The sequence below is a fragment of the Triturus cristatus genome, chromosome 5_1 (assembly GCF_964204655.1).
Source record: "Triturus cristatus chromosome 5_1, aTriCri1.1, whole genome shotgun sequence".
NCBI lineage: Eukaryota > Metazoa > Chordata > Amphibia > Caudata > Salamandridae > Triturus > Triturus cristatus.
Window position 1 is genome coordinate 88,861,761 of NC_140587.1, and position 12,664 is coordinate 88,874,424.

The following is a 12,664-nucleotide window of genomic DNA, read 5'->3' on the forward strand; positions in this document are numbered from 1 at the left end:
CTTTTTACAGACTACATTGTTGATGAGTGCCGTACTGTGTGTATTTTGCACCGCAAATGTGAATGAATGACTATTCAGATGTCTATAGTCCAAGACTATGCGATAGGAATGATCCGGTTATAAAACAGGAAGCAGTGGATTATTCATCTGAGAGACACAGGGTTCAATTACTCACTGGTACTCCAATTTGGAGAGAATTCCTTTAATGGGTGCTTTATCATCCTGTTTAATAGAATAGTGTGGCTGCACCTGTGGGGTGCACTGTATAGGTATCCTATGATAAGGGAAATCCTAATCCCACTCAACATGATTGAGGTAAAGTGCAGGGGCCAATGCAAGGGCCAATTTGCTTGAATAAGCTTGCTTGACTTCGGCAGGGACAAAAAAAGAAAGAAGTATCACATCCTCTCCCTGACGGGGATGTGATTACAAAAGGTGGGGGCCAATCGACCTCCACCAATGGAAATTCCTAGAGATTCTGATGTACTATGGTGACTTCTGCTGCGCTGTTAAAGAGACTCACTTCCCAACTCCTGTTCAGGAGGTGGGTTCTCACTGTCTGTGGCATATTTAACAGTCAAAGCTGCCATTTTTTTCTGTAAGGGGTCAATATATTGAGAAGTTTTGTCCCCCTTCTTTACCTTCACGTCAGGTAAGCTTTGTGTCTTCCTTTTCGGTTTCACATACTCTTCCTGTCTTTGTCCAGATCGCCCTCCTCTCTCATACTGCTGGTCAGACTATTCCTGAAAGGAACAAGGAGAACGTGTATCAGGATCCTGATACTTGTCTACAGTCTTGATTTTAGTGTGATTAGGAAGATCCTATTGCCCCTAAGAGGACTCTGTGGGTGAAGAACCTCCACAAGGTTTACCTTTCTGTTGTCCAGATTCATCCCATGCAAATGCTTAGGCATAGGCTTGCCAAGTAGTGGTGCTGATGGTCTGGTTCCCAAAGAGGTATAAACATTTGCTAGAACTATGGGCAATTTAGGTTTGGGTTTGCGTACCACCACTTCAACTTGATCAATTCTTTTGGGCAATCCAAAATGGAATTTCCTCATGATTAGTGAGTCGTTTGCCCATAACTGAGGGAACAATTGCAGGACTAACAACAGGCTCTGCAGGCATCTAGGTTTGTGCTTGCACGCCAAGTCTTGCTGGTCCAGCCAACGATGTTTTCTTAGTTAGGTACCTGTATAAGATCCAAAGAACGTTGTACAAACTAGAGGTTTGTACTAGGCCTGGGCACAAAATTCCGTTCCACTCGCAGAATTTGCGGAATTTGGGTAATTTCGCATTCCGCGTAGAACACGTAATTGCCCAAAATTCGGCATTCCGCGGTTTTGCAGAATTTGTTGTTGTTTGCGTTCTCAAGATGCGTGTTTGCAAGATATTTCTCCCCGAGCACGCAAACAGTGTTCGCGAACAGGAAAAAAGCATTGAGAACAAGCAATTCCGCGTGTTCGTGGAATTTCTGTGTGCTTGCAGAGATTTTTTACTTTTTTGCGGAGCTTTGCGTAGCGCGACTACGCAAATTTCACGCACCCCTAGTTTGTACTAGATTTAGAGTGCCTAAATCAGGGTATGGTATATATCCAGCCAATGCCGGCCAATTAGCCCCCTCATTACTGAGAGGGCCCATTTGAATTGGCCCAGCCACATGGGGAAGGGTACCATTAAACCAAGTCTGGTGTCTGGTGTCCCCAGACTGTAAGAGGAACTACAACAATTGCATTATGTCTGTATGCAGCAGGTGCCTGTGGAACAGTGTATCAGGGTAATGTGTTTGTGTTAGCATCCACAGCTGGAAAAGAATAAAATACTTCAAAGTGGTATGCAGCATCTGCTTCCACTACAAGATTACACTGGGTCCTGGATAAGAGACTCCATGTTGTCTTAAATGTGCATATACTGCCGGTCGGCAGTTGGCCTCAATAACAATTTAAAGTGTAACACATACTCGGTTTAAACATTTTAATACTCAAGCTTCAAAAACCAACAGAACTAGGTAATCCCTAAACACTGTGGAGGATTAATCCCAAACATCGTGGATGACTCTGGTAAAAGGTGTGAGGGTTTTGTGGACAAGCATAAGTATTATTCAGGGTTTACACAAAAAAGTATCCAACCAAAACGTTGGCGGTGCCATGTTGCCCGGCTTCTGCTCAAGAACAGAACTATGCTTGAGACCAAAGAACATCAGTATGTAGGGGACTGAGTAACAATACCATCTCAGTTTCAATGAGCCTGAGTCCGACTAGCTATAGTGCCTCACTTGCCCTCTTAATCTTACCAGTGAGACAAGCGATTTGGCACCCCAGAACACAACACGCTCAACCCGCTCAGAGATCACGAGAACAGGACACAGTCTTTTGCTCTCTCAATCATACTTGTCCACAATAAGATAAGAAAGAGACATGAAGGAAGGTTACAATGTTTATTTAAACTATCTTGTTCTGAGATAGAATAATTGTGTCCAAATTAAAAAATAAATACATGTCACTAATGTCATCAGCATGGTTAATAAACTGTATACCATAAAATGCACTCATGTTATCTGACACATCTGCTTAACCCCTCCCGTACTATTAAAGCAAGTTGGTTTTATAGTATAGACCTCCCGGTTTAGTGGAGGACCGCATACTTTAGAATGCATAGGTGAAAGTTCTACATCCCAGCTGATGCTGCACTCTTGTCTCAGGACCTTCGTTATTTGTGTTATTTTTTTATCAGAACCACTGTCCTCAGTTATGTGACAAGATATGAGTATTCAAAAACAGCAGCTGCATTCCTTTATTATGTCTAGGTGCTGGTGTCTGACCAGAGAGAATAAAAAGGGCCGATGTTGTTTGACCTTGCCTAAGCTGTTCAGACTAAATTCCAGGAAAAGAATAAAATAGGAAAGCATATGCTGATTTCAAGTAAAAATATAATGTGGCACAAAAGCAAGTGTGTTATTTCGTAACGTGTTCAAAACTAAAGCTAAAGTTGTTTGATCTTCCCAAGGCTGTTCAGATTAAGGGACTGATTACAAGTTTGGGGTCTTGAAGTGGACCGCCATGCCAGTGTTTCAATGCGTGACCACCAAACCTGTAGTCAGACCGCCTGCCGGATTACAAGTTAATCCTGTGTAGGCAGTCGGTGCTTTGGGGGTCCCGCGGCAGTGCCTTATTAGAAACCTGTGGGGTTGCTGAAGCACATTCCTGCATGGCATGGACTTCACCGTGCAGGAACAGGAACAGGACGTGCATACATACAAAGGGGTATAATATTTGCCCCCCTGCATGCCTCCACAGGCCCAGAGACAACAGGGGCCCTGAAGGGTCCCCTTTGTTTCCTCACTGCCACTCTTTTCATGGCAGTCATGAAAAGGAGGGTGGTGAGGAAACTTGTAATATGCTTGGCGGTGCCGCAGCGGCATTGCCAGCATATTGCAGGCTCACTGCTAATACAGGGAGTGTATCTCCAGTCTGGTGGTCCACAGACCTCCACCACGAATACAGCGGTCCAATGGACTGCTGTAGTCGTAGTGTGGCCCTAAATCACAGGAAAAAAATAAAATACAAAAATATGTGCTGGTTCTGTGTGAAAATATAATGTGCCACAAATGCAAGCATGTTATTTAGTAACTTGTGGGAAAAAAGCAGCCTATAACATGTATATTTAGGTCAACATAGGGAAAACAACAATGAGCAATATATGAAACACATGACACAAGAAAGTCCCTAAGTAAGGTGCTTTTTCTATGTGTGACCCGAGGTGCTGATGGCTATTTGGGGCCAATAACCTGGTCAGTCTGCAGAATCCTCAGTTTTTTTCCTCAATATTTGATAGAGTTGGGATGAATTTGCAGAAAAATTTACAATTCATCTCACCACACTGTCTCCTGCTGCCTCTCTTCTGTCTCTGGCTGACCATGTCATAAGTGATGTACTATGTGACGTCATCAGCAGTGTATTATGTGGGCGTGAGTTATAGTTACCGCAACTAACTATAACGGCCAAATTTCTCTGGCGTTGTATGACTGAAATGTCCAACTAACTATAACGTCCCTGAAACCTGTGAATTATTCAGTGAATTTCAAAGGTTTTTTAAATGCTAATTTCTAACTATAACGTCCCTGAAACCTATAGTTTTTTCAGTGAATTTCAAAGGTTTTTTAAATGCTAATTTCTAACTATAACTTCTCTGAAACCTATGGTTTTTAAAGTGAATTTCAAAGGTTTTTTTAATGCTAATTTCTAACTATAATGTCCCTGAAACCTTTGGTATTTTCAGTGAATTTTAAAGGTTTTTTAAATGCTCATTTCTAACTATAATGTCCCTGAAACCTACGTTTTTTTCAGTGAATTTCAAAGGTTTTTTAAATGCTATGCCTACAGAGGTAGGACATATGCAGAAACTGAAAGAGAGGTATATAAAGAATCAAGAGAAATGCACAAACAGACAACAGAAGTTCCCTAAAGACGAAGACAGGTGCAGAAAGAAACAACAGACGTGCAGAAAGAACCAACAGATGTGCAGAAAGAGGCCTACTGTGACTAAACCTTACAACACACTCATACAAAGTACCCTAATCAGTAATGTATCTCTCAAGACATCTTAAATCTCACTTTTCTCTTAAAAGTTTAATATTCATTGAGTGCTCAGAATATTATGCCTACGAAATATAAAATAGCAATCTCAATCATAACACTGTTTTTTATATGTAGAAGTTACTATTATATTTTTGGGAAATAATTCTTTGAATACTGTAAAGTTTTTTTATTGTACTGTAATGCTTTCTTTTTTTTTCTTCTTTTTTTTAAAGGAGTCGCGTACCCTAAGCGAACCTAATCGATCGGTGCACAGAATAAAAGTGCGCGAACCCTGCTAGCGCGCATTTCAGAAGTCGTGACTTCAGCGTAATTTCAAAAGTATAAAATATCATTGTAGAAATTATAAATATAAGTTTTGGTTAAAGTCTTTGACTAATAAGATTTAGAAAACAATTTATAGACATTTTTTTGGAGTGTACTATTAACTATACGAAATTTCACGAGTGCGTGACGTCTGCACATACGGTGTGCAACCCCGCCCTGCACATATTTCTGGGGTCGCTCTAGGGTCACGACTTCGGCGTATTTTCAAAGTTTGAAATATCACTATAGAAAGTGAAAATATCAGATTTCAATAAACACTTTCACTAATATGCTTTTAAAAATATTGTATAAACCTCTATTTATACTTTATAATAATGTATACAATATTTTGCAAGTGTGCGATGCTTAAGCGATGGTTGCGCTCACACTGCGCGACTTCATGTCACCATAAAAAGAAAGCTTCTAATTGGTTGCTGACAATACCTGCTTGTTGTACCTCTCTTCTTTTTTTAATTTTTGTGTATTTTTCGACTTTTATTTGACATTATGACATCTAGTCATGGAGATATTGATCCACTGGAACTGGAGGATGATGACATTGTGGAGGCAGTCAACAAAAGGAAGGAAAGCGTGGTATGGGCCTTCTTTAGTATGCCAAAGGGAAAAAAGAAGGTGATCGCGCAAAAAGTCACCTGTAACATCTGTAAGACATACTTGTCAAGAGGCTCTAAAAAGAAGTTTTCATGTGGGACATCAAGCATGAAGAAGCATTTTGAGACTATCGATCCCTTACATCTGGCAAGAGAAGTAACACTGAGAGAGCAGAATGAAGTGGCAGAACAAGACCTTGATGCCCCTTCAATATCCTATTAAGGACTTACAGCAACACCAAGGCCTAACATTGTTCCAGAGCTGTTGGATGTAGCCATAGTTTGTAAGAAATGTGATGCAAAACTGTGCATGGGGGAGCAGTGCATTGATGTTATCACCAATTCAATCGAAGCACATAAATGTTATTTTTTTTAATAATATGCTCCTAAATTTCCTTTTTGTTTTTTTCTCAAACAGTTCCTTTGCAGTGTTCAATTTTGTTTTGTTTAAAAATAAGTCAAAAACACCAAAAAAAGAAAAAACATAAAAAAATAGAAAAAAATGTAAATGGTTTCAAAACAAAAAAGAACGGTTCTTACGGAACCACATATAATGGTTAAAAATAGAACAATTACCTGAGTGATTGCAGGAGTACAATGATACTGCCTGAGTGATTGTAGGACTACTCGAATAGTGTCTAAATGATTGCATGTGTGCATGGGTAGCTTTTGCATGAGTGCAGCAGAAGTGCCTGACTACATGCATGAAGGCATGGGTACTGCCAGAGTGATTGAATGAGTGGTTGAGTAGTGCTTGTGTGGTTTTATGAGTATAGGAGTAATGTCTGGGTGATTGGAAGAGTACATGGGTAATGTTTGGGTACATGGAGGACTGCGTAGGTAGTGCCTGGTTAATTGCATGAGTACATATGTAGTGTCTGGGTGATTGGAGGAGTGCATGAGTAGTGCCTGGGTGATTGCATGAGTGCACAGATAGAGTTTGCATGAGTGCAGCAGAAGTGCATGCATGTATGCATGAGTGTACGGGTAGTGTCTCACTGATTGATTGAGTTCAAGAGTAGTGCCTGTGTGCATGGAAGAGAGTTTGAGTAGTGCCTGAGCACATGTAGGACTACATGAGTAGTTCCCGGGTGATTAGAGGAGTGCATACGTAATACATGGATGATAGCATGACTGCAGGAGTAATGCCTGAATGATTGAATGACTGCATGGGCAGTGCTTGGATGATTGCAGGGGTAATGTTTGGGTGATTGAAGGAGTTTATGGATAATGATTGGGTGCATGGAAGAGTGCAAGGGTAGTGCCTTGGTGCATGGAGTAGTACATTGGTACTTCTTCAGTGATTGTAGCAGTACATGACTACTACCTGTGTGATTGCATGAGTAGTGCCTGGGTAATTAGAGGAGTTTGTTGGTAGCGCTTTAAATATTGCAAGGGTGTATAGGTAGTTCAAGGGTGATTACATGAGTGCATAGGTAGTGCCTGGGTTATTTTATAACTGCATGGGTACTGGTTGCATGATTGGAGGAGTGCATGAGTAATGCCTGGGTGCATGGAAGAGTGTATGAGTAGTGCCTGAGCACCTGTAGGACTGCATGGGTAGTTCTTGGGTGAATGGAGGAGTGCATGAGTAGAACATGGATGATTGCATGAATTCAAGAGTAGTGCCTGAATGATTGAAAGACTGCATTGGTAGAGCTTGGGTGATTGCATGAGTGCCACAGAACTGCCTGTGTGCATGTATGTGTGTATGGGTAGTGTTTGAGTAATTGCTTCCGTGCAAGGGTAGTGCCTGTGTGCATGGAAGAGTGTATGAGTAGTCTCTGTGCTCATGTAGGATGGTTTGGGTAGGTCCTGGGTGATTAGGCGAGTGCTTGAGTAGTACATGGATGATTGCATGCGTGCAGGAGTAGTGCCTGAATGATTGAAACACTGCACAGGTAGAGCTTGGGTGATTGCATGAGTGCCACAAAAGTGCCTGAGTGCATGTATGAGTGTATGGGTAGTGTCTGAGTGATAACCTGAGTGCAAGGGTAGTGACTGTGTGCATGAAAGAGTGAATGTGTAGTGTCTGAGCACAAGTAGGACTGCATGAGTAGTTGTGGGTGATTAGAGGAGTGCATGAGTAGTAAATGAATGATGGCATTAGCACAGGAGTAGTGCGTGAATGATTAAAAAACTGCATGGGTAGTGCTTGGATGATTGCATGAGGGCAGGGGTAATGTTTTTTTATTTATTTTTATTTTCAAAAAGAAGTACATCAAGATATTCTGATCCATAAACAAAAAGAAAGTGGTAGCGGGAAATAAAATAACACCATAATTTACTTAATTTATAATATTCGAATTCATAACAAGCAATCAGTACTTTACAAATACTCATAGATTTGCTAGAAACCAGGAAAAGAAAAAGAAAAAGCATGTATCCACATGTTATTCCCATTGAGCCAGTACCCTATGTATCATCTAAGCAGCCCCATATCGAATCAAATTTTTGCAGAGCTCGCATTCCCCTAGCTCTGCTTAAAACCTTCTCTCTTTTGCCAATTTCCTTCACTATTATCCACCACTCAGCTATTGAAGGAGGCTTAGATGAAATCCAGGCTCTAGCTATAGCCAGTTGGGCTGCTAATAACATTATTGCAATTATAGATTTATAGCCACGGCTATCCTCTTTATAGCCCAACATCCTCTCAGCTATCGAGAAAGTATATTCGCACCCTAGTCGAAGCTTGATAACAAATGATATCTTCTGCCAAAAGAGTCCTAGATCAGAGCATGTAATGAACATCTGAACCATATCAGCTGCATATAGTCCACATTTGGGGCATTTACAATGCGCCCCTCCAAGTGTCCCCCCTTGTATGCCCCCACCTCAAAACCATCTAGCTATCTTCTCCGGAGTATATTAAAGTGCGCAGATTGTCTGGAATTGTTGCAGTCATAGACTAACCGAATGCACTGATCGTTCTATAACATCAAATGCCATCTTGACCCCTTCTAGGGTGATATTTATCCCCAAAATCTCACTCCATCTTACTGCTAGTTTTCCGCAGGCATCCACTGCAAAATGACAAAGAGATTGGTACATCATGCTGATTGCTGCCTTCCGATTCTGCACATACACACACTCACATATCACTGAGCTTGAAGCGTTTCGTAGTGCAAGGTGTCTAGTACAATAGTACCCTAAGTTGGAGATATTTGAAAAACATCTGCTGAGAAATAGCAAATTTAAACTGTAAGTTCTCAAATGATCTAAAACCATTACTATCATATAGCTGACCCAAATACTGAACACCAAGCTTTGCCCTTTCTGACCCTTAGACTCCTGAAATATCCCAGGCAAAATTGGGTTGCCCCAGAGAGGGAGTTTATCATGTATAAAAACATATGACTCTCAGGGCCGAGAATGAGCCAATGCCAAAATTCCAATTTATCTGTGCTCAAAAAACTACACAAACGACTGACAAATGCTGCCCAGTAATACATTTTAAAATCGGGCAGTTCTAAAGCCCCTGATTATACAGAAGTTTAATTAATTCTATTGCGCGTCTTGATTTTTTTATATCCCCGAAGAAAACTACTCAGAACCCCATCCAACTTACTAAAAAAAGAGTTGGGGATGCGCAACCGGATTGATTGGAATAAGTACAAACATTTCAGTAACACCTTCATCTCAATAATATTGCATCTACCCAAAATATTAACTGGGAGTTTGTGCGAGGATTTCAATTGCTTGGTGGTACTTGCCAACAAAGGATCATAATTAATGCATGTATATGTTCCATCTTAGAAGATTTACGAATCCCTAAATACATAGCAATCAGGCAAACCCTTGTAACAGGATGTTCTAGCTGAAAGTTAAGAAGCACTTGTGTTTTGTTAACATTCAGTTTATCGCCCGAAAAAAGGCCAAACTTCTTAGCTTCTGTATTGATAACGTCTATTTCAGATGCTGAGTCGACGGTAAAAATGGCTATATCATCTGCATATGCAGTGACTTTCAGCTGCCACTGTAAATTCAGGGGTAATGTTTGAGTGATTGAAGGAGTATATGGATAATGATTGGGTGCATGGAAAAGTGCATGGGTAGTGGCTTGCTGCATGGAGTAGTACATTGGTACTTCCTCAGTGATTGCAGCAGTGCATAACTACTAACTGTGTGATTCCAAGAGTGCATGGGTAGTACCTGGGTGATTAGAGGAGTGTATGGGTAGTGCTTGAATTATTTAATGAGTATATAGGTAGTTCCTGGGTGATTGCATGAGTGCATAGGTAGTGCCTGGGTTATTTTATACCTGCATGGGCACTGGTTGCATGATTGGAGGAGTGCATGAGTAATGCCTGGGTGCATGGAAGAGTATATGATTAGTGCCTGAATGCATGTACAACTGCAAGGGTAATTCCTGGCTGATTGGAGGATTGCATGAGTTGTACATGGGTGATTGCATGAGTGCAGGAGTAGTGTCTGAATGATTGAAAGACTACATGGATAGTGCGTGGGTGAGTGCATGAATGCTGCAGAAGTGCCTGAGTGCATGTATGAGTGTATGGATAGTAACTGAATGATTGCTTGAGTGCAAGGGTAGTGCCTGGGTGCATGGAAGAGTGTATAAGTAGTGCCTGAGCACATGTAGGACTTGCTGGGTAGTTCCTGGGTGATTAGAGGAGTGCATGAGTAGTACATGGATGATTGCATGAGTGCAGGAGTAGTGCCAGAATGAATGAAAGACTGCCTGGGTAGTGCTTGGATGATTGCATGAGTGCAGGGGTAATGTTTGGGAATTTGAAGAAGTGTATGGATAATGCCTGGGTGCATGGAAGAGTACATGTGTAGTGCCTTGGTACATGGAGTAGTACATCGGTACTTCCTCAGTGATTGCAGCAGTGCATGACTACTACCTGTGTGATTGCATGAGTGCATGGGTAGTACCTGGGTGATTAGAGCAGTGTATGGGTAGTGCTTGCTTCAATTATTGCATGAGTGTGTAGGTAGTTCCAGGGTGATTATATGAGTGCATAGGTAGTGCCTGGGTTATTTTGTAACTGCATGGGTACTGGTGGAATGATTGAAAGAGTGCATGAGTAATGCCTGGGTGCATGGAAGAGTGTATGAGTAGTGCCTTAGTGCATGTAGTATTGCATGGGTAGTTCCCGGGTGATTAGAGGAATGCATGAGTAGTACATGGATGATTGCATGAGTGCAGGAGTAGTACCTGAATGATTAAAATACTGCATGGGTAGTGCTTGGGTGATTGCATGAGTGCAGGGGTAATGTTTGGGTGATAGAAGGAGTGCATGGATAATGCTTGGATATATGGAAGAGTATATAAGTAGTGCCTGAGTGCATAGATAAGTGCATTAGTAGTGCCTGTGTGATTGCATGACTGCATAGGTAGTGACGTGATGATTTTATGAATGCACGAATACTGCCTAAGTGATTGAAGGAGTGCATGATTAATGCATGGGTGATTGTATGAGTGCAGGGGCAATGTCAGGGTCATTGGAGGAGTGCATGTGTAATGCCAAAGTAATTGCTGAGTGTGGGGGTAATGTCTGGGGATTAGATGAGTACATAGCTAATACCTAAGTGATTGCATGAGTGCAGGAGTAATGTCTGGAGGATTAAAGGAATGCATAGTTAATACCCGAGGAATTGCATGAGTGTAGGGGTAATGTCTTGCTGATCGCAAGAGTGTAGGGATACAGCCTGGCTGTTTGTAGGAGTGCATAGGTAGTAGCTGAGTGATTTTAAAACTTAAAGGGTTGTGGCTGAGTGAATTCATAAGTACACAAGTAGTACCTGGGTGATTGGAGGACTGTATAAATGAAGCTTGGTTGATTTTATAATTGTATGTGTACTGCCTGAATGAATACACCATTGTAGAGATACTGCCTGGATGACTGAAAGTGAGCAAAGGAGGTGTCTTGGTGATTGCATGAGTGCATGGATAATGCGTAGGGGATTACAGACATGTATAAGTATAACCTGGGACATTGTAAGAGTGTACAGGTAATGTGTAGCTGATTGTATGAGTTTGCAGATAGTGCCAGGGTGATTGCAAGAGTACATAGGTAGTGTCTGGGTCATATTCTAACTGTGTGGATGCAGGCTAGGTGATTTGAGAAATGCATGACTAGTGTATGGGTGATGGCAGGAGTGGGGAATAGTGCCAAACTGTATAGATGATTGCATGGGTAGTGTTTGATAAAATAGATGAGTGCAATAAAAGTAACTGTGAACATTACTTCATATTGTTATACTTATTACATTATTTGATCTTACCTTCTTTCTTAAACAAGATACAAAACTCAGTGAAACTGGTTTACATTAGTTTTGTTCTAAACTGAATTGAAAATCTTTTCAAGTTTTAATATTAATTTCTGTAAAAAAGAAGAAAAATAGTTATTGCATATAATATTACAGTTTTAACACAACATAATTTTGTATTTACATAACATATTCAGATTCCCATTTTTGCTGTTCTCAGATTCAACTTGCAATAAAAAATATCCAAAATAAACTCCTTAATTTATGTTTATATCTTCGAATAGGCCAAATTATGTTTTCAAAAAAATTGGCATAAAAGAAAACAGATATGAATTTAGTATTTCGTAAGGCAACCTACATTTGACTTCCAAATGGGCATCATTGCAATGTGTCCATCCTCTATTGCACTTTAAATACACGTTAGAGTGTCCAGATGTTGTAATAGGTCCATCATGGAAAACAATAGCCACAGCTTTAAAATTTCTTCCAGAAATTGATAGTTGACTTGCCACAACATTTTTAATTTTGGTTTCCAATTTTCTTCCATTTGCTCTACAACGTTGCAGCATTAATATGACATATTTACCAAATCTTTCTAAATATAACATTGACAACATTTCTGGTTTACAATTAGAGCATTTAATATCTTGATTAGCTGATTTTACTAATTTATTAAAAGACACTGATTCGCAATCTGGTATTGTCAAATATATGAATCGTTCAGTGTCTATTTCAGTGGTAGAAGAAAATGAACACTCTTCCCATTTATGATCCCATCTGTAACTTAGTCCAAACAAATGTTCTGTTTCTATTCCTTCATTTTCCAATACTGCAAGAATAAACATAAGACATTTGTGTGCTTCTTGTTGCATATTGAGTGTAAATTATGAAGAACCAGTACATATATCTCAAAGATGCC

General features: G+C 40.5%; 1 protein-coding gene across 4 annotated transcripts in view; it reads left to right on the top strand.

Annotated features, from left to right (window-relative positions):
• Positions 1–12,664, top strand: part of LOC146830284 (fucolectin-5-like) — a 188,618-nt gene that overhangs the window by 130,050 nt on the left and 45,904 nt on the right. For 2 of the 4 annotated variants that reach the window (XM_085604471.1, XM_085604470.1), the window contains exon 4: positions 5,419–8,393. The exons of 1 other annotated variant lie outside the window; for it this stretch is intronic. In XM_085604471.1, the coding sequence (XP_085460597.1) occupies positions 5,419–5,734 (316 nt within the window). In that variant the 3' untranslated portion in view covers positions 5,735–8,393. Of the gene's footprint in view, positions 1–4,809; positions 8,394–12,664 lie in introns of those variants that run through there. One more of the 4 variants, XM_085604473.1, reaches the window with a different exon arrangement.